We start from the raw sequence: 22,118 nt of genomic DNA, 5'->3' as shown, positions 1-22,118 counted from the left end.
ATGGTCTGTTTTGAATATATAATCGTAATTAATGGAGCAGACATTTTACAAACTCAAATACACTACTCAGCTGAGCTAAGTTTTGTGGTAAATATAAAATCCTTTGAAGATAAATTTAGTGGTTAGCATGAAGTATTTTCATTGAACAGACTGCAGAAAAACTAATTTCAGTTATGAAATTTCTTTTAGATTGTCAAATTCAATGTGACATATCACAGATTCATTGACACTTTTCATGATATTCATTTCTTGAATATTTTGGGGGAAAAGGTAGAAATGTTTTATGAATAGTAAAATGAACTTATTTTTAACCTATACCGTTTGCTACATTTTTGACAAATCAATCTATTACTGTATTTTATTTATTATAATTGTTATTGAACAAGTAGAGAATAAGGTTTATTTCATTTATCCTAAGTTATTAGCTTTCATGTTTCCTATGAATAAGGAAGTTGTCTTACATAGCCAAAGAGGTATGAAGAAAACTAGACAGTTTAGCATTAGTGCAGTACCACATTAGATTTTGCTGGTTGTCCTCTGTAGCAGTGATGTCCTCTATAGTAATTTTTTTCGGATCCAGGATCATATACTAAGTTCCGCAGACATGGTCTGTCTGTACATTGGCATTTTTGAAGGTTGTAGATCGGTTGATTTATAGATTGTCCCTCAGATTTGGGCTTGTCTGATTGTTTCCTCATGACTAGTTGCAGGTTGTGCATTTTTGGCAGGAATAATACGTAAGTGATGTTGTGTCCTCAGTGCATCACATCAGGAGGCACATGCTGTCAGTTTATCCCATTATTGGTGATGTTAACTTTGATCACTTGGTGTCCGCCAGATTTCTTCACTGTAAAGGTACCATTTTTCCCTTTGTAATTCCTAAGTAATCTGTTGAGTGATATTTTGATACTGTATGAATGTCCTGTCCTGTAGAAACTTCCATGCGGTGGTGTCAGTGTTCATCGATGGTTCTTTGAGTCATCGCTGTAGTTTCAAGCAGCTTTCTATTCCTGTCTGTCTTCTAGAATTCCTTTCTCTGGAAGGTGGAGTGGAGAGATTCCATGAGCTAGGTAGATTAGTATTTCATGACTTTTAAGAGGACTATGTTCATCATGCAATCAAGTTTTTATTAGATACCTCTGCTTTCTTTTCAGTTAAAAAAATACAGTAAGTGCACAGGGTTAGCGTATACAATTCCTTCCTGGGGTTGTTTTTTACTTTGATGTGAGAGATGACACACTTTTAGTAATAATGTAAAACCCTATGCATTAAGTGGCAAAGGGGTTGTGTAGGTGATAATAGTGTAGGGATTATGTGAAGGAAAAAATTAACCTGAGCTCTGTAAGATTTCATGAGAAAGGGAATTTAACCAAGTCTTTGTATAAAAGATTAAGGGTTGCATCCAAGCACTGGGAGGCACTCTCTTAAAGCAGATCATTTATGGTGTTTAAAAGAACAACTGGTTACTCTAAGGGGGAAAGAGGATGCTGACTGAGGAGGATAATTAGAGAATTATTGAATTATATGGCAAAGAACATAGGAAAAGTTTAATAAACTTGAAGGCATCACTAAGGAATTTGAATTAAAAAGTGGAAAGATTTAAGAGGTACACGTGGATGACAATATAACAGCATTTAGAGATTACTAATAGGAGGATGAGATGTGAAATGTAGACTCGAGATGGTGTTTATTAGAATCAGAAGAAACCTTGAAAAATCTGAATAAAAGGAATGATTAGAAAGAATAAATAGAAATAAGACAGGCAAAATTAGCTTGCTTGGAAAATTGTGATATATCTAGTAGGAGTACTATGACATCAGACTATAAAATGACTTGCAGCAGGTAAAGAAGGGGGTAAGTTTTGCTTTAGGTTGTATTGACAATTTTTATCATTGGAAAATACCTCAGAAGTCATTTTACATGTGAGCCATAAGATCTTCCAAATATAAGTATGTGTTTGTAGATAGACTTTAAAACTCAGAACTACATGTGGAGATTTGGTATTGGGTAGTATGTACTGAGGAGTAAGCATTATGTTTCAGAGGATGAAATGACTAGAGACAAGGGAGGAATCTTGAAGAAACTTTAAAGGGTTGTTGTAAGAAATAAGGAAAACTAACTTAGAGTAGAATATTTTGCTTAAAGCTACCAAAGGGTAGTAGATTGGAATACTTGAATTCTTAGATGTGGGATCCAGAATGATGGAGAAATAAATTAAGAAAGTAATGTTCATATTTTTAGGGAATAGTGATAATATTGATTGTAAAGTTGTTTTTTGTTTTTGTTTTTTTGTGATTTTTGTTTTTTGTTTTTGTTTTTAGCATTTACTATGTGTTAGGCCCAGCCCTAGTTGGTGGGACTTTAAGCATAGTTGAATGTCAGAATTAAATAATGCCTTTTGAAAATGAGAGAACATACTTGACATGATCATTTTGAAGATTATACTAAAGAATCGGTGAAGGGTTTTAGTAGGAGTTGGTTAGAAGGTGTAATTTGTAGTATTACTATTAAACAATGCTTTGTAACTTGGACACAGACTCAGAAAAAAATCTACACTCATATGTTGATGAAAACTGGCTCATGGAAAAACTAAGGAGAGAAGAAGTAAGAGTGTGAAGTCAGTGTTTAAGTGAATGATTTTGGAATCTGAAATGTGATTAAGTACATAGTAATAAAGTCATAAGAATAGTCCTGCCATGAGAAATGTTAAGAGATTTTTAGGCTTAATGCTATCCCATAACTGTTGTCTCAGCTTGGGTTGCTATTACAAATATCATAGCCCAGATGGCTTGAACAGCAACTCTTCACAGCTTTAGATACTATACAGTCCAAGACTAAGACATCCATAGCTTCCTTTTCTAGGGAGGGCTGTTCATCTGCTTCGCACATAGATTCTTCCTTGCTATCTCCTCACATGGCAGAGAGAGGCTATGAATCATGTACACGAAGGCTTTACCCCCAGTGTGTTCTTAAGGAGTGTGTTTAAGTTTATTATTCTAAAATTTAATGTTAAAAATTTGATGTGTGTACACTAAATCATGGTTTTCTTATATATAAGATCTATAATGTATCCCTACCTTCTGAAATGTTTTATTTCTCTACATATTTAACAAGCCCTTTCTAATGAGGAAGTGTACTGACTCCACACATCTGTTCTGTGTTTCAGATAAACTAGGTCTGAAAGTCTGCTAGTATCTTTGCTTTCTTTTAGTTTTGTCTTTTCTATTTATATTCATTTTTTTTTCCTTAGGGGAGAAAAAAATAATAGCTACAGATAGAATGTTACTATATGAACTGGCCACTACCAAGAGAGAACTGTTAATTGGATAGGAGAGGTCAGTATACAATAGCTCAAAATGCTTGTCTTTGGATATAGGAAGTAGTAGTTGCTTCAGTGAATAAATTTTTTTGGCAATGCTAAGTATGATATAATGTACACAAGTATATTCTGCATGGAACCCATATTACCTATATTGCATTGCATTGCATTTTTTTGTCTTTAGTTACCTGAACTATCTACATAATATAATAAGGTAGACAGAGTGGTAGGTAAAGAGGCAGACAGGCAGACAGTCAGGCAGGTAGGCAGGTAAATGGATGGATATAGATAGATAAACATTAGTGCCGTTGTCTAACTAAGACCTATCTTTTCAGACTTGAAAGGAAATTGAATTTTTCCATTGAGTCAGGCTGTTTTAATGTTGTTTTTAGTACTTGGGCTTTTTTGTGATGAGAATAATGAGCAATTTGATAGGTTTTTGTTTAAAGCAGTACAGACAATGGAGGTAGGTGGAAACATGTTGTAGTGAAGACATAGGACTACTGTTATTAATTTGATTATTAATTATATTATGACCTAATTTATAATTCTTATTTTAATTATTAAAGTAGCTGTATTAATTTAAGAGATGTTTCCAAAATAGAAAAAAGGTGCAAATAATCCAAGTGTCCAATAATCCAATATCTCTAGTCCAACACTGCTAGGAAACGGAGACCCAAAGAAATTAGTGAAATGCTTGAGAACACAAAGCAGAACATGGGATATGAGGTCTTTGTGCCTTCCCAAGAAAAATACTGAATTTTGGTGAGCATGAAAACACCCAATTTCTCACAAATGTGTTCTCTTCCTATTCTTTCCTAAGAAATGACAGTATAGCTAAGAAATATTCCTGATGTTTTCTGTATTTAAGGAGTTTTACATACTAGTTTGTGAGTGCCTCAAAAGTATCCTTCCATCTTTGTCATTACAGAATTCAGCATACTGGGTTTTTCTTAATTGCTAGGTTCTGAGTTGGATATAAAGAATATATAAACAGAACATGTTTTATCTCTGCCCATGGAATAAGCATGCTTAATTTTAAAAAACAGTAAAAGCATGAGGAAAAACACTGAGCGTAACTGCATGGGTCCATTAGGGCTATTTGAAGAAGTGGTGATGTTTAAATTGGGACTTAAAGATGAACAGGCCTAAGGCATGGTTGAAGAATACTAGGCAAAGAGCCAGATAATATTTTTGCTTTTCTGCTCCTGTCTCTGTCAGAATCCTTAGTTTTTCTCCCGAGGCACAGAGAACAGCAATATGCCATATGTAAGCGAATGCTTATGGTGAGATTCCAGTGAAATTTATTTTAAATAGCAGGATATCCTTTACCAATTCCTACAGTCTTCACTCTTATATGAAATCTGCTCTGAAAATTTTGTGTAAGCATTGGTACGTGCTGGGAACAGGATAAGATGAACTTGAAGAGAGAGTCAGAAACCATCATGCCAGACCTTGAAGCTGAAGCAGAATGTCTTGATTTTTAACTATATGTATGTTAGAAAGCCAACAGTGGTTAAACAAGATGGTAGCGTACTGTTATATTGGTTATTAAAACCCTACTTGTGCTGTTGCTTGGAGAATTAAGAGGGCTTGAGAATTGAAGAAGATGAGGAAGAAGTAATCCAGAAGCTGATGACTTAGACCAGTGATGGCAGTGATAGGTAAGAGAAATCTCTAAAGGCAGCTTTGCTTTCTGTTTAGAAATAGTGACTGTTTTTCTGATCAGTTGTAAATATGAATCTACTTTCCTGAGATGCTTCCTATTTAGGATGCTAAATGTAACTGACAAGTCTCTGGGGTTGTCCTGTAGTAAGGACATTATTCTTCTGCCTTCTGCTGAGCATTTATTTAATAAGTAACTTGGATGTTGCTACAGTGGGGAAAGTACTAAGTAGAAATGAGAATGGCACCTAAAAGGCTAATAGGCTAATTCTGTTTCTAGTGATCTTGAGAAAATAATTAGACTTTTTTTGGATTTTATTGATTTCTAAAATGAAGCTTAAATAAGGAGTGCATGATAAATTTTTGGGTGTTACTTTGGCTTTCAGTGACTTTATTTTAAAATTTTTACCCTTTTAATATTTATGTATTTATTTACTGAGACAGAGTTTGAGTATATCATAGACCTGGCTGGCTTAGAATTCAATGTGTAGAACAGACTGGCCTTAAACAGGTTACCCACTTGCTTCTTGCTCCATTTCTGCCTTTGCCTCTGCCCCCTGACTGCTGGGATTAAAGTCATACATCCTCATGTCGGGTTGTTTCTTTGTTTTGAGATAGAATCTCCCTGTATAATCCAGGTTTACCTCAGACTGGCTATCATAAGCCTCCTTATCCATGAGCCACCACACTTGTCACATTAGGTTATTAAGACTTGGAAACACAGTTTCTGATACTCACTACTCACAGTCCAAACCATAAATTTGTGCACAGTAAGCCCTTGCTTAGTAAGACCAAGAACACATTAGGTTTGATGTGATTTTATTATCGTCCTGGCCTTTGTGTGCATGTCAGGTTTAGATTGACACACTTGGATCTGTGGGTTGTAATTCTGACTTTACTTCTAAATGCTTTACTTCTAAATGCTTTAGTTTACAGAAGGTGAAATTGGAACTATGAAGAGGCCAGAGTTTAAAATTTTAGATAACTTTCTATTTTGAATTGATTTGCAGATGCAAAGTCGTACTTATAGAACAAACAACTTGCTTGCTTTCTTTTTCTTCTTCTTCTTTTTTTTTTTTTTTAGTTACTCTCTTTGGTAGAAAATTTTATCTGTAAACCAGTTTCTCAGAGACTTGATATTTTTTTCCTCCCATATTTTAGGTGAGGAGAATTAATGTATTAAATGTTATATCTGTAGATAGATAATTTAAGAAATGTTTACCTGAGGGCCCTAGTTGTAGAAATGAAGTTGATAACTTTAAAGCTTTGAATGTAGGCCAGTTAGTTGAGAAGACTTAACTTTTATATTAAAACTTTTTTAGACCTCCTCTTGTTCTTAGGTAAATGTAAAGCAATGTAGAGAGCTAGTCTAATTGCATTTATACATAAAATACAATGATAGCAACCATTAAGAAGACTGTTTATTGGTCGGAACATAGGAGAAAGATTTCCATTAGCGTATCTACAAATTCATTGCTCGTTTCATTAGTTTTAGTTCAGATCCAGTTTGTCCTCATCCATCCAAAAAGAGTCCCTTCTAACAAGAAGCTTTAATAAAGTAATCAGAATTGGATGACAAATTATTTTGCCTGGGAAGTTCAAGGCAAGACACAAAAAGGTCAATTTTCGGCAGCTGTTAAAGGATAAAGATTTATCATGACAAAGACAAATAATAGTTCCAATAGGTAAATACAGCATAAGAAAGAAGTCAGGTATGCATTTGCTCAGTGTGTAGGTGGCTGGAGTGGAAAAATTCCTTCAGAGGCATCTGTAGCAATGCCTTAGATTTTGAGAAGTACTATAAGAGCTTTGGGTCTTAAGTATTCCTGGAAGGAGCCATTATTTTTAAAGTTTTAAAAGAAGGTGACTTCAAATGGAGCTGACAGTGTAGAGTACTTAATGCCAACCCCATTCTGTGGTTCATTGACTTTTACTTTAAATTCTTGTGCCATCTTATACTTTTAACTTAAAGCTTTTGTGAGAAACTGAGCCTGTTTTGTTGGATATTAGAGTTGTTTAAGGTGATAATAGGAATCAGAGAAAAGGTTGTCTGCTAAAATCCCTTGATACAATGTTTTGGGTCAAAGGTTTTATGGGTGGGTTGATTTCCCCTCCCTCCACGAGAAGTCCGGTCCTCCCCACCCCTGTTCTGCACATCTGATACTCATCCCTATTCCCCTCCCCTTGCCTTTTCCCACCTAGGTCCCCCCTCCCTCCACCTCTAATACCTATTTTATTTTTATTGCCTTCTGAGTGAGATTCAAGCATTCTCCCTTGTGCCCTCCCTGTTACTTAACTTCTTTGGGTCTAAAGATTATATAGTATGATTGTCTTGTACTTTCTGGCTATTGTCCTTGTATAAGTGAGTACATTTCATGCTTGTCTTTTTTGGTGTGGGTTACCTCACTCAGGATGATATTTTCTAGTTATATCTATTTGCCTGCAAATTTCATGGTGTCCTTGTTTTTTTAGTAACCAAATAGTATATCATTCTGTAAATAAATGTACCACTTTTTCTTTATCCACTCTTCAGTTAAGGGACATCTCAGTTGTTCCCAGTTTCTGGCTATTACGAATAAAGCTGCTATGGACATAGTTGAGCGAGTGTCCTTGTGGTGTGGTGGAGCATCTTAATGAGACTATGCCCAGGAGTGATGTAGCAGGGTCTTAGGCTAGAACTATGACCAATCCTGAAAAAGCACCAAATTGATTTCAAAGTGACTATACAAGTTTCACTACCATCAGCAGTAGAGGAGTGTTCCCCTTACTCCACATCCTCGCAAGCATCTACTGTCACTAGATCTTTTGATCATACCCATTCAGATAGGTGTAAGATGTAATCTCAGAGTCATTTTTTATTTGCACTTATTTCCCTGATGAATAAGGACTTTGGACATTAAAGTACCACTTGGCCATTAGGTTCCTCTGAGAATTCTTTTTAGCTCTGTACCCCATTTTTAAGTTGGGTTATTTGGCTTGTTGATGTTTAATTTCTTGAGTTCTTTATCTATTTTGGATATTTTAGTCCTATCAGCTATGGGACTAGAGAAGATCTTTTCCCATTTTGTAGGTTGCTATTTTGTTCTATTATTGATGGTGTCCTTTGCCTTTCAGTTTCTTGAGGTCCCATTTATTAATTATTGATCTTAGTATCTGACCTACAGGTGTTCTGTTCAGGAAGTTTTCTCCTGTACCAGTGCATTAAAGGCTGTTCCCCACTTTCTTCTCTATTTAGTATATCTGGTTTTATGATGAGGTCTTTGATCTACTTGGACTTGAGTTTTGTGCAGGGTGATCATTATGGATCTATTTGGATTCTTCTACATGTAGACATCCACTTAGACCAGCACCATTTGTTGAAGGTGCTTTCTTTTTTTCATTGTATTTTCATTCATTCATTATTTTCATTGTCAAAAATGAAGTGTCTGTAGGTGTGTGGCTTTATTTCTGAATCTTGGAATTCGATTCCATTGATCAACCTGTCTGTACCATGTGGTTTTTATTACTATTGCTCTTAGTACAGTTTGAAATCAGGGATAGTAACACATCCAGAAGTTCTTTTATTGTACAGGATTGTTTTAGCTATCATAGGTTTTTGGTTCTCCGTGTGAAGTTGAGAATTGCTCTTTCAGGATCTGTAAAGAATTGTGTAGGAATTTTGATAGGAATTGGATTGAATCTGTAGATTGCTTTTGGTACAATGGCCATTTTTACATTGTACGATCCTGCCTATCTCTATGAGCATGGGAGCACTTTCCATCTTCGGATATCTTCCTTAATTTCTTTCTTCAGAGACTTGAAATTCTTGTCATACAGGTCTTTCATTTGCTTGGTTATAGTTACACTAAGATATTTTATATTATTTGTGGCCGTTGTGAAAGGCTAATATCTTTCTTAGCCCATTTATCATTTGTATAGAGGGCCACTAATATTTTTTTAATTTGTACCCAGCCACTTTGCTGAAAGTGTTTATCAGTTGTAGGAGTTCTCTGGTAGAATTTTGGGGGTCACATACATACTATCATATATATATATATGTGTGTATATACACGTATATACAATGAATTGTGAATAGCAATACATTGGCTTCTATCCAGTTTGTATCCTGTTGATTCCTTTAGTTGTCTTACTGTTCTGGTTAGAACTTCAAATATATAGACTGGGTGATCTCCTAAGGGACCTCATTTGATTCTCAGCACTCATGGTGGCTCACAACTGCAACTTCAGTCCCAGAACATCTGACAATGTTTTGGCTGCTGCATGCACTGTGATAGAAAAACTTATGCAGGCAAAACAAGTATGCATACAAAATTTGGAATATTAAAATGAATGCTTCTTAAACTGGACAAGAAGGCTTTTCCAGGAAAGGCACTTAGTGCCAGACAACCTGAATTCAGTCCCTGGGATCCGCATGATGAAAGGAGATCTGGTTCTGGCAAGTTTTTCTCTGACCTTCCATCTACACAAAATAAATATTTTTTTCTCAAGAAGTACCAAGTTTACATGCTTTCCTCTTTGTCCTAACGTGTATATCTTTAATGTATGAAATTATGAAAATATACATCCCCAAACTTTCTGTAACTTTACTTTTGAGTCTAAAATTAATCCTCCTATTGCTCTACTGTAGAGATTATAAAGTGATTTAATGCATCATATCCTACTGTAGTGTTATAGCACCTTGCTTTGCCTGATGGAAGTTGTCATAGTTTGTCAGTACAAGAAAGGGTTTTTATATATTTTGAATGGTAACTGTTATCTGATACTATGACTTCATTTCTTTGTAAGATTTTAGGCATTTAAAAGAAAGACTGGTGGTGGAATATTTGATTTGAGATTCAGAGTTTGTGTGATCTTTGTGAACCCTTAAAGGTATATTATTAACTATATATTAGTAAATTACTAATAGAAAAATGGGGAATCAATCAGAAAAATTTCTAGGGAATATAGTAGTGTTTTGTTAAAGTTATTGGGGTGATGTTTTTAATTCCTACCTTTATTCTCAACAGTTAATGAAAAGTAATTAGAATGATATGGTCAGCCTAACTAATAATGAGTTTTATGACAGACATTCAGGAAGCTCATTTATGGATTTTTGGAAAGTTGAAAAAGCTATACAATAAATTTTTCCTTTGGTTTTGATAGATGTTTGGTTTGAGATACAGATATCTAAAGAATGTAAGTGAATAATGGCAATATTTAGTCACCAAATTCATGTTAAAGATAGAAGTAGTTGGAGTTGTGGCATCGTGCATTAACTAATGCTACTATTTCTGTTTTAGAGGGAAGGATAGCAACACCTGTAGTCTTAAGTGCTAACACTCTTCATAATGTATGAGTTTGATATATGACTGTATGTTGTTTAATAGCATTCCTTTGAAAAATGTATAAAGTTAACGACCCTACCTAACCACATACAGTTAATACAAGACTCACATTTATAAGTAGAAACAGATGGGTTTTTTGTAGGTCATGTAAATGTTAGATGTCCTAGAGTTATTTAGCAGGCATCTAGTGACTGTTATTTCACAGTCCTAGAAAATTGCCTTTAAACACAAAAATAAAAAAATCGTATCTGATTAGTAAGGCACTTCAGGCATGATAGGAAATCACAGGTATGATTAATCACAGTCATACTTTGTGTAAGAAATAGGCTGCAGATGAGACCAAGTAAGTGACTTTGTCAGAGATCCTATATAGAGTTGTCTGAAAAATGATGATTTTGGTTATTTTGGTTTCATAGTGATGATTAAAATACCACAGATTTCTAGAACAATATGCCCAGAGCTGTGCCTTTCTTGTACTTTTTAATGTTCTTGGCAAAATTAGCATGTATCCCACACAATTCATGCCCTATTTTAATAACATGTTTATGTTTTCAGTGAATGAAATGAAGAGATTTGTCTTATATTTGGACTAAATATTTGTAGTTTGATTATTAAAGGAAGTCCTCAATTTTTACTTCTGCTTTGTTACTAATTACATACATGGCTTGGTTACAGTTTTGATAAACTTAATAGAATTTTATACATGTTATTTTGTTTTAGGTGATGGTTTCTGTTTTAGCTAGGCATTTGGTTCTTTGGGGTTTTTGACCTTGGCCATTAAAATTTAAAAGGTTTTATTAATGGTTAAAATTGTGTATTGGAGAGTGGAATATTCTATCAGATTATCTCCTGTGGCCTAGCATTAGCCTTCTTGTCTACAGAAACTCTTGGATATAAAAACCCAAGCCCAGAGAATTGAATATTCTGCCCCCTGTAATGTCAGGTCTTATTCTTCTGTATGACAGGAGCTTCATTGACTTAATATATGTATTGTAGCTTGAACTTCGTTTGTGGGTAAACAAGTTTTATTACTGAAAAAGAAAAGATTTCCTCTTGATTCAATAATTCTACTTTAATCTTAGCTAAAGTTGAAATTTTTAAAAATTTAAGAAAAAGCTGTATTCACAGAAGTAAGTGGTATGCAAACCTAGTTTGTTGCACTATTAGTTTAATATGTTAAAGTTATTTAATGATTCCATAATTTTTTGACATTTAAGTTGTTTTAACAATGCTTGTTGAGCCGGGCAGTGGTGGCGCACGCCTTTGATACCAGCACTTGGGAGGCAGAGGCAGGCGAGTTTCTGAGTTTGAGGCCAGCCTGGTCTACAGAGTGAATTCCAGGACAGCCAGGGCTACACAGAGAAACCTTGTCTCGAAAAACAATGCTTGTTGAATTTTAGTTTTTGACAAGGTCCAACTTAAGAATTTTATTATCATTTTTTAAAAAAGATTTATTTATTTATTATATATAAGTACACTGTAGCTGTCTTCAGACACACCAGAAGAGGGCATTGGATTCCATTACAGATGGTTGTGAGCCACCATGTGGTTGCTGGGAATTGAACTCAGGACCTCTCTGGAAGAGCAGTCAGTGCTCTTAACCGCTGAGCAATCTCTCCAGCCCTTATTACCAATTTTTTAATGAATATATACAAATTGGCTTTTGTTTTCATATTTAGTTCTTTATGAATTTTAGCATGTGTACAGATTGGTGCAGCTGCCGTTACCATCAATGTGGAATAGTTCCTTTACCCTGCAAAACTCTGAATACTCCCTTTATAGCTATGCACTCCATGTCTATTCATCTCTATAACTACTGGTCAGTTCTCTTTTCACTACAATCTTATATTTTGAAGGATATTTTGTAACTGACACCACAGTTTACTACCTTAAATGACCAACTTCTTTGAGTGTAATTATTTCCACCAATTCAGTTGGTTCCTTTTGTTAATGATCAGTTCATACTCTGTTGTCTCATAGAATTACCATTTGTTCATCCAGTTACCCTATGTTTAATGAAAGATGATTCTTGTATACAGTTTTTGAGATTGTGAATAAGGCTTATAAATATGTGTGCAAATTTTGTGTGAATAAATTTTAATTCCTCTGGGATAAATATTTAGAATGAGATTGCTGGGGCGTATAAGTTTGTATTGTATAACTTCATAAAAATGCCTAGCTCTGTATGTATATGGCTGTACTAATTTGCTTTCATTTGCTCCATATCTTTGTCAGCACTTGATGCTGTCAGTGGTTACTTGATACTGTCTAACATGGTTAATAATTTCTCCTTGAAAAATTGCCTTCTGCTTTTCCTCTTTTATGAAGTGTCTGTTCAAGACGTGTCCATTTTTAAAATTGAGTCCTTTGCCTTTATTGAGTTGTTTGATTTATTTAGTTTTTTTTTCCCTCTGTGACTTTACTTTTCTCATTTGTATGAACATCTGTAGAACAAAACTTTTAAGTTTTCTGATGGAGTCCGGTTTATATCTTTTTTTAAAAAGCCATGGTTAACAAGTTAGGGTGACAGTTAAATTTTATCTCACATAATATATTTTCATTATAGTATAACCCTTTTCCATGATGCTTTGCAAATACAACCAATATTATTATCAGGAGCCAGAATTATATAAATACTGTTACAATAATAACAGTGGTGTTGAAGTATTGCAAAAGCTAGCAAGGCTGGCCTACTTCTTTAAGCCAGTGTAGGTCTTCTGCACCTGGACCTTCTCAGAGTTGCCTAGGTAGCACTTTACTTTTGTGTATTGCCTGCCTTTAGATTTGTGAGGGCCCCAGAAGTTGTTTACATGTCATTTGTTTTCCAGAGAAAGTTTAGATTTTTAGCAAAATTAAATGGAAGGTACAGCAATTTCTCATGTCCTGGCTCTCACTGCATCCCCCTCAACCAACATTCTTTTATAGAGTGGTACATTTTTTTTAAACCAATACTGATGCCTCATTACCATGCAGATAGCTAACATGAACTTTAGTGTAAGGTGATTCTGTGGATTTAAATGTATATTTGGGGATGTACGTAACTATTACAGTCTACTGAATTCTTTGGCTATCTCCCCACCCCCATCATTCTGTACTGACAACCCAGTATTTTACTGATTTCTTAGTTTTGCCTTTTCCAGAATATCATATAATTGTAGTCACACAGCATACAGCTTGCTGAGATGGACTGTGTGCTTGACTGCTGCATTGAAGTCTCTTCTTCACATCCTGTTTCCGTCTTTCCTTTTAGTGCTTAGTAGTATTTCACTGTTTGCATGTGCCAGTCTGTTGACTTTTGTATTGAAGACTTTTGTTTGTTTGCTCTCAATGAAAACTGCTTACTTGCATTCCTGTCAACAGTGAATAAAAGGCTTCCTGTTACATGTATTTGTTAACATTAGGTTTTGACTGTGTTTTACTTTAGCCATCGAATAGGCCTGTATGATCTCTGCCATATTATCCCTTGTGGCATGGTGTTGAATATTTTTTCATACAGTTATTTGTTGTCAGATTATCTTTAGTTAGGTACCTTTTGTTGCCCATTTTAAAAATAGAGTTATTCAGTATTTTATTAAAATTTTAAAGTTCCTTGAATGCTTTCAGTTACAGTCTTTTATCAGATAGGTCTTTGTAGCCAGTGCTGGTCTTTTCATTCTCTTGACTGTAATCTATTTTTCAAAAGTTTTTAAGTGGTTTTAATTTTCAGTAGACTGATCCACTGTATTGTGAGACTCTTATTCTTTTGCAAGGCCAAGTACCACACCCAGCCATTAGTTCTCCGCTGCTTGTTTTCCTTCTCATCACAGTTGGTCCCATCTTACTCTTAACTTCTGACGTGGTTACTTCTTCGTGTTTCTTCTTGTGTTGCTCTTCAAATGTCAACTCTTCACCTGGATGAATTTAATGTAAGTTTTCTTTCAGTATTTGGTGTATACTAGTCCCTTTATTACTGCCTCTACAGCAGGTTCTGGTCACTTACCTTGCTAGTGGAAAAAAGTAATGGTGATATTAATAGATTAACAATAAATAGTGTTACTACACAGGCACATGTTGTTCTGCTATTTCCAATTTTTGTGTTAATTTTGAAAACAAGTCACTAACTTAATGTACATTTTAGTTTCTGTGTCAACTTGCTTTCCTTTAAAAAGGTGTTAATTTTTATTAAAGTTGAATTTTATCTTATTTTTACTTTGAATTGTGTTTGAATAAATACACTTATTACCTAAGGGTACAAACATTTTGTGGGAAATTGTTAAAAGAATTTTCTTACTGTATAGTCTGGAATAAATATGAATAGAATAACAGCTGTGTCTAAGATACTTCGTTTTTGTTAGGTTTTGTGTATGTGCCCAGTTGTTTAAAAAATAATAATAATAATAATCACGGGGCTGGGGAAAGGTCAGGAGTTAAGAACACTTGCTGTTCCTGCAGAATACTTGGGTTTGTATCCCAGCAGGTCTTTAACCAATAAAACAATCATAAAACAACTTTTAGTCAGATAGTTTCTACTTGGTAAAAGTTCACTATAACTGATTGTTGGTCTCATTCTTTGAAAAATGATGGTTGATGTCTTTTTAATTTTGCCCAGAGGCTGATTGTCATAGTTACTTTTCTGTTACTGTAATAAAACACCATGACTGAAGCAACATATAAAGGGAAGAGTTTATTTAAGGCTTACAGTTCCAGGGGTTTAGGATTGATAATGATGGGGCAACAGACGTACAGCAGTCATGGAGGCCAGAATAACTGGGAGCGCATATCTCACCTCAAACAGGAAGCTCTGTTAAGAGGTCACTAGAAACAGCACATGGCTTTTGAATCCTCAAAGTGGCTTCCAGCAGCATACTCTCTTCAGCAGGGACACTTCCTAATCTTACAGTCACCAACAAGTGACTAAATATTCTAATGTCCAGGAATTATGGAAGACATCTCAATCAAACCACTACACTGATATAAATTGTAAATATTATATTACATGAAATATTTGCTGACATTTTCAAGTGTATAAATCAGTACATTTTAGAGAACATTCTTCATATTACTATGTTCTTATTAGATTGGTCAGTTTTTCATTCATTGAACAAATGTGTCAGGTGCATTTAAAACTAATTTCTTGATTTGAAATGTATACCCAGATAGATAGTGGCTCACACCTTTAACCCAGCACTCAGAAGGCAGAAGCATCTCTGAGTTTGAGGTCAGGCTGATCTGCAAAGCTAGTTCCCGGAAATCCAGGGCTATACAAAGAAAGTCTGTCTCAAATAAACAAAAATAAGAGAAAGAAAGGGAAAAAGGAAATGTGTTTCCAATAGAGTTTATATTAAACTCAATATAGTTGGCTAGATGCTTTGGTATTTGGCATACATGATTTTCATATGTAGATTGTACAGATTTGGTAGTGGTAGGGGTCTTGCTATGTAATTTAAAGCTATCTTTGGAGAACTCAGAATCATCTGTCTCCTCCTGGTTCTTGGGTCCTTAGTCATCCCCTGCACTATAAGAAGTTTGAAGACTGTTTTAAGATGCTGCTTTTTTTGTGTTGTATGTGTGTTCACTACTTTGCACCCTATAAGCTCTATCTAGACTTAATACTCATATACTTACTCATTAATACATATTTTAACAAATTTGCCCCTATTATGTGAAAGTATTTCATTATCATAGCCCTATCAACTAGCATATTTTTTCCTCTTTTGATAATAATGTACTCATGGAGCACATCTAGCGGCAAAACTTTAAAATTAAGGTGCTTATTAATCTTACAAAACTAAAATAGGCCAATTTCTGGGTTCATGAGATAGGTTAGTAGTTTTCATACTGTACATTGGGTAGGTTATATGTATGATCCCATTATTAAAATGTAATAGCTAGGGTTGGAGACATGGCTCAGGAGTTAAGAGCACTGACTGCTCTTCCAGAGGTCCTGAGTTCAATTCCCAGCAACCACATGGTTGCTTACAACCATTTGTAGTAGGGATCCCATGCCTTCTTTTGGTGTGTCAGAAGATAGCTATAGTGTATTAATATTCATAAAACAAATAAATAAATCTTTTTTAAAAAATCTAATAGCTACCTTTCTTCAGCACATAAGGAAAAAAGTGGGATAGCACTTCCTGTCATACCTGATGATCTAAGTTCAATCCCCAGGACTTAATGGGATATAGAGAACAAACTTCTATGGGTTATTTTGTTACCTCCACATGGACAAAGTGTCACCCACACATCCATACACACCCACTAAATAAAATAAATAGCTGTTGGAATGTTTCTTCAAAAGTTAAAAAATAAATTAGATACAATCTTCCTGGTTTTAACTTAGTCTGTTGTATGTTGAGGGCATTCAATATGTTTAATCTTTGCTTCTGCCCACTTAATAATTGGTCTTCTGTGGAATGACATTTTATTTTTATGTACTTACAACTCAGATTTATAGATACGTATACCTGAGTTCATTAATTCATGTGTTTCAGAAATGCATCATGGCCTGAGATTCTCCATAACTTGACAAGGTTTAACATATGTTTGGTGTTACAAACCTGTTTAGGCTAGAGTTAATGAGCGTTGTGTTGGTCCATAGAAGGTGTTGGAATTAAATATTTGTAGAGACTGGCAGCATAGTACTCATTTTTTATCCTCTTGGGTTGCTTTCTCGTCCCCATAGCAACCAAACTCTGTAGTTGGTTGGCTCCTTTATTGTGAAATCTGCGTGCACATACCTCCCAACACGTCCTCTTCTATACTTGAACTCATTTCTAAATTACATATAGCAAATACAGTGCCGATGTTCCAAAAGGCTTTTATGCTGTGGTGTTTGGGGGTAATGATGACAAGGATGAGAGGTGTGTACATTTTCAATAGAACACAGGCATTTTCTTCCAAATGTTTTTGATTCATTGTTACTTGACTCTGGATGTGAGGCACATAGGTATGAAGGTTCCAACTGTGGAAATTCAAAGAATTATAAAAACTTGAGATACCGCTACATTACTTCTTCATCCTAAAGTTATAAGCATAGGAGAAATCTGTCTTCTGCACAAATAATCTTTTCATTGAGCTGATACCATAGCAGGAAACGCTAACTAGAGAAGGTGGTAGCAAGCTTGTAAATTGGGAAAGGGAAATTTACATGGTCTTTTGTTATGATTGGACTAAGAGGACATTTCAGATATGAGGGAACTTCATGAAAATCTTAGCTTGTTAAAGTGACTGATAGTTGATATGATCTTCTATATACCAAGCACTATATTATTTGTAGAGGAAGAACACTAAAAAGAGAGACATTCTGCCACCACTGAGGCATTTAGATTTTAGTGGAAGAAGCAATAAATAGATAGGTAATGTAGACAGATAGCAGTGAATAGTGGGAAGAAAGGTGAAACAGGATAAAGAGAGAGAAATAGTATCTGTAGAGAGATTATATTGAAATAGTACAAGTGGTAGAGGGACGGAGGGAGGGAGAAAGGGAGGAAGAGGTCGGGAAGACTGGGGGTTAAATTTGAGTAGAAGAAAGTGAAGTAAGGCCTAGTGATTTGAGTGACAGTGGCCAAACATGGTTGTTGCTAGAGGTTTACGGGGTTTTTTTGTCCTTGGAGAGTTAAGTTCTTTAGTATATTGTTCTCATTTCAATCCTTTAAGAGGATACTATTTTATATGTCAAGAAACCACGGTCCATAGGTGAAATAACTTTTCTAGAGTCACGGAGCTCACCAGTGGCCTAGCATTGACAGCACTCAGGCAGTTTGATTCCATATCACTGGTCTTGAGCTTTGTACCTGGCAAAGAGTACTAGGAAATTTCATGACTGTAGTAGTCTGGGGCTAAGAATAAAGCCTTTTTTGTAAGGATGTGAAATGTTATTTTATATTAAGCCTAGGAGGTTGCTTTTTTGATTCTGGAATTCAGGAGAGAAATCTGAAAGTGAGCACATTTGGTAGTCTGCTCTGTGTAAGGTATAGATTAAACTTCTGCCTGGCCAATAACAATTATTTGATTTAAAGCTAAGGATTCTACTTGATTATTTTATTGAACAAATTTATGTGCATATATTTGTATGAGTGTTTATGTGCATAAATAAGCTAATGAACTGTTCTGTTAATAGGTGCGAGAAGATGTACTAAATTCATTGAATAACAACTTTCTTCAAACACTAAATCAAGCTTGGAATGATCATCAAACAGCCATGGTGATGATTAGAGACATACTAATGTATATGGTAAGTAGCGTTTTTCATGACTTTTATCAATTTTAGTTGGGTGCTGGCTAGATTTTTGTTGAAGGTAGTTTGGGGTTTTGTTTCTTTTTTTTTTTTTATAGGACTGTTCTATATAGAAGTGTTTTGCCTGCATGCTTATGTGTGTGCCATGTGCTGCAGTGCCCATAGAGGTCAGAGAACATTGTATCTGTTCCAGGAACTGGAGTTCCAGGTAGTTGTGAGTTACCATGTGGGCAATAGGAACTGAAACTCAAGTCCTCTGCAAGAGCAGCAAGTACTCTTTACCACTGAGCATCTCTCCACGTCCTGTATTTTGATTTTTAAGTAAAAATACGTCCTTTGTAAAGGACACCTTTGACCTGTGTCAATGAATTCTTCATCATGCATGTTTAAAACATTAAAAAGGCATGACTTAAAAAAATTGTTTTGTTGGGCTTGGGAGGTGAGACATCTCAGTGTTAAAACACTTGGCAAGCTAGCAAGAGGGCTGGGGTTTGGATCTTCAGGACCCCATACCAGTGCTGAGTGTGTGTGGTGGCTCATCTGTATTTCCAGCTTTGAAATGTGAAGTTAAGGGGCCCCAGAGAAATTTAACGACTTAAATATCTATCTGTATTGGCAAATTCTGGGTTTGGTTAGGAGACCTTTCCCCCAAAAGAATGAGGAGAAAGAATTGGACTTCACAGGCATATGCGCCTGCATTACTAGGTTCAAGCATTCATAGGAAAAGGAGAGGAAAACAATGTTTTCTTAATATTTAGCACTGTGCTTCAAAATAAAAAATATTTTAAAAAAGCCTTTGTTAATACTTCCTGAGGTAAAGGCAGTTAAATGACAATACGAATTGAAAGCCAAATTTTATAATAACAAATATGTCATATAATAGAAAGTTTCTCATAGTTATAGTTTTCATAGCTGCTATCCATCTCTTTTGTAAATATTTGCAGTGTATTACTGCAGTCAGTCTTGCTTGCTTAAGTCTTGTTGTGCTTTATTGGTGTTGCTGTTTTTTCATTTTTTATTAGTCAAGAAAATGATCTTTAGAAAAATGACTTGTGAAAACCCTTCCTCCCTCCCTCTCTCCCTCCCTCAATCCCTCCCTTCCTCCAGGCTTTCTCTTTGTAGCCTGGCTGTACTGGAACTCACTCTGTAGATCAGGATGGCTCAAACTCAGAGATCCACCTAACTGCCTACCAAGGGTCCAGGTTAAAGCTATGCACCTAGCCTGAGATTTTTATTGTCAATTTAAAAATACTTGTAAGCTTACAGAATGAGTCCAAATTATTTCAGTTTATTGTGTCACTACAAAATTATTAGTAAGTTTAATGACTTACTATCCATGTTTTTTGTTTTTCTGCTTATGTGTATATATGTCTGTCTTTACTTTGCTTGCTGTTCACCATGCACATGCAGTGCCTATGGAAGCCAGAAAAGAACATTGAGTCCTGTGGAATAGAAGTTAGAGTTGTAAACAGTGTGTGTGCTGTGAATCGAACCTAGGTCCTCTGAAAAATAACCAGTGCTCTTGACCACAGAGCTATCTCTTCAATACTTGTTGTCAGTGTATATGTTGGAGAATTGGACATAATGATTTTAGTTTAACCCTTTAATTTACTCTCTTTAGTTTTACTTTAAGTTCCTCAGGTGCAGTATGACAAGAAAAGTTTGTCCTAGTTTACTTCACTTAATAGAATAAAGCAATTTGGAAAGTATTTCCAATGAGAACAAGCAAGTAGAGTTTTGTTTGTTCTACTGACTGAACTCAGGCAAGTCTTTACCTCTAATTTTATGAGGGCTCTTAGTGGCAAAGGGGGAGAGGCAACCTTATTTTTCAGGCAGGAAACAAAAGGTCAACCAACGTAACCACTTTCAGAGCATGGCATTCTGTCAGGTTATAGGTTCCGCTTGTGTTAGTAATTAAAGGATAAATAAGATAGCATGTGAAAACAAATGTGTGAAGGAAGTTGGCTTACTTTTGTCTTCTGTAGTTTTAGAAGGAGTGAGACTTTAAATTTAGTACTACCTCTCTAACACAAATAATACAACCACCAGGGGCTGGAATTTTATTATGGATTGTCTCTTAATAAACTTTTAAATTTGTTTACTCAATTTTAAACATTGTTTCCTTTCCATTTTCAAAAATACTGAAATCTCAAGGCTTGTGTACTGGCTCTAGTTCTTACATGACTATGTCAAACAGAAAGTTCATGCCACTTGTTGCTCATGAAAAATTACAATTGGGTACTATTGGGGTTTAGACAAACCATTTATTGTAGAGCATGGCCTAGTAATAAACTCTGTTAAAATGAACAAATATTGATTCTTACCCTTAATGCCTTTGATAATCCATACGGTAGCACAATACTGGATAAATCCAGTGACTTACACTACCATTTCAGGTGCCCAACTGAAGGAAACCTCATGCTAGTTGGGTCCATGTCAGAATTTGTCCATAGAAAAACTCTCTACCTTGCCTGGCTTTTCGACTCCTTTTCTCTGGTTAGAGAGCTCTCCTGATTATTGCTTATCAGTCTTCAGCTCTGTCCTCTGGCCTTCTTCCTGAAAAAGGTTTTACTATCTCCCTCTCAGAATAGAGAAAGGATCAGGTGGACCTGTGCCTGCTTCTTTTTCCTTTTTTCCCTTTCCCTTTCCTCTCCCTTCCTCTGCTCCCCTTCCCTCCTCTTCCCTCCTCTCCTTTCCCCTTTCCCTTCCTTTCCCTTCCCCTCCCCTCCCCTCCCCTCCCTTCCCCTCCTCTCCTCTCTTCTCTCCTTTCCTTTCCTTCTTTTTTCCCCCCACCTGTGTTAATGCCAGAAGGCATCTCCTTCTGTCTTACACCAGTTTTTTTAACTCATGTTAGGGAGCATATCTGCTACTCCCTGGTCTGTACCCTTAAGTGGGAATTCTAATGTTTTGTTTTTATTCATCTCATAAATGTCAGACATGTTCAAGCCATGCATGCTTGGGATAAAATTCAACTAGATTTTTCTGATGGCCCACCATCTTCCAGGGTTGGTTTTGTCTTGGGTGTTTTGCTTGTTTGTTTTCCTTCTGGAGATAGGATTTCTCAGTGTAACCACCCTGGGTGTCCTAGACCCTGCTTTGTAGATAGGCTTGCCTCACACAGAGATCCACCTGCTTCTGCCTCCCAAGCTCTAGGTTTGTACTACTACTGCCCAGCTCTCCCAGGGTCCTTAGCTTCTTTTCAGGTAAATGTCTGATTAACAAATGTTGAAGCTTGCTCTGTTTTTTATTCACTCTAAACAAATACCAGTTAAGCATCTATCTCAGTTTTTGTTCTATTTCGTCCTTACTGGGATCACCATGGAGAAGTTATACATCTGGATACAGAGTGTACTGCTAATCCTCCTCCCTTGTTACTTACTTTTCAGCAGCATTTGGCACAGCTGGGTGCACTTTTTTAACATATTGGTCCCTGGTTACTGTGACAAAACACTGTGTGCCTCCAACCTTCTGCTTCCTTCTCAGCTACTGCTCCTCTTCCACATCCTCCTCTTCCTCCTCTTCAGTAAATCAAGGTATCTTTGGACTTTTTGATTTTTCTTTTACTTACTCTTATAGTTTTTTGTGCTTCTTTATA

At 35.7% G+C, this 22,118-nt stretch overlaps 1 protein-coding gene across 6 annotated transcripts in view; it reads left to right on the top strand.

Moving 5' to 3' along the window:
- Cul3 (cullin 3) overlaps positions 1–22,118 on the top strand; it is a 75,381-nt gene that overhangs the window by 18,254 nt on the left and 35,009 nt on the right. For 5 of the 6 annotated variants that reach the window (XM_031368140.1, XM_031368144.1, XM_031368141.1 and 2 more), the window contains exon 3: positions 18,407–18,520. In XM_031368140.1, coding sequence (XP_031224000.1) covers positions 18,407–18,520 — 114 coding nt within the window. Of the gene's footprint in view, positions 1–729; positions 856–18,406; positions 18,521–22,118 lie in introns of those variants that run through there. The other variant, XM_031368145.1, reaches the window with a different exon arrangement.

The sequence above is a fragment of the Mastomys coucha genome, unplaced genomic scaffold, assembly GCF_008632895.1.
Source record: "Mastomys coucha isolate ucsf_1 unplaced genomic scaffold, UCSF_Mcou_1 pScaffold14, whole genome shotgun sequence".
Classification (NCBI taxonomy): domain Eukaryota; kingdom Metazoa; phylum Chordata; class Mammalia; order Rodentia; family Muridae; genus Mastomys; species Mastomys coucha.
Note: the sequence above shows the minus strand (reverse complement) of the source record. Positions and strands in the feature narration are given on the sequence as shown.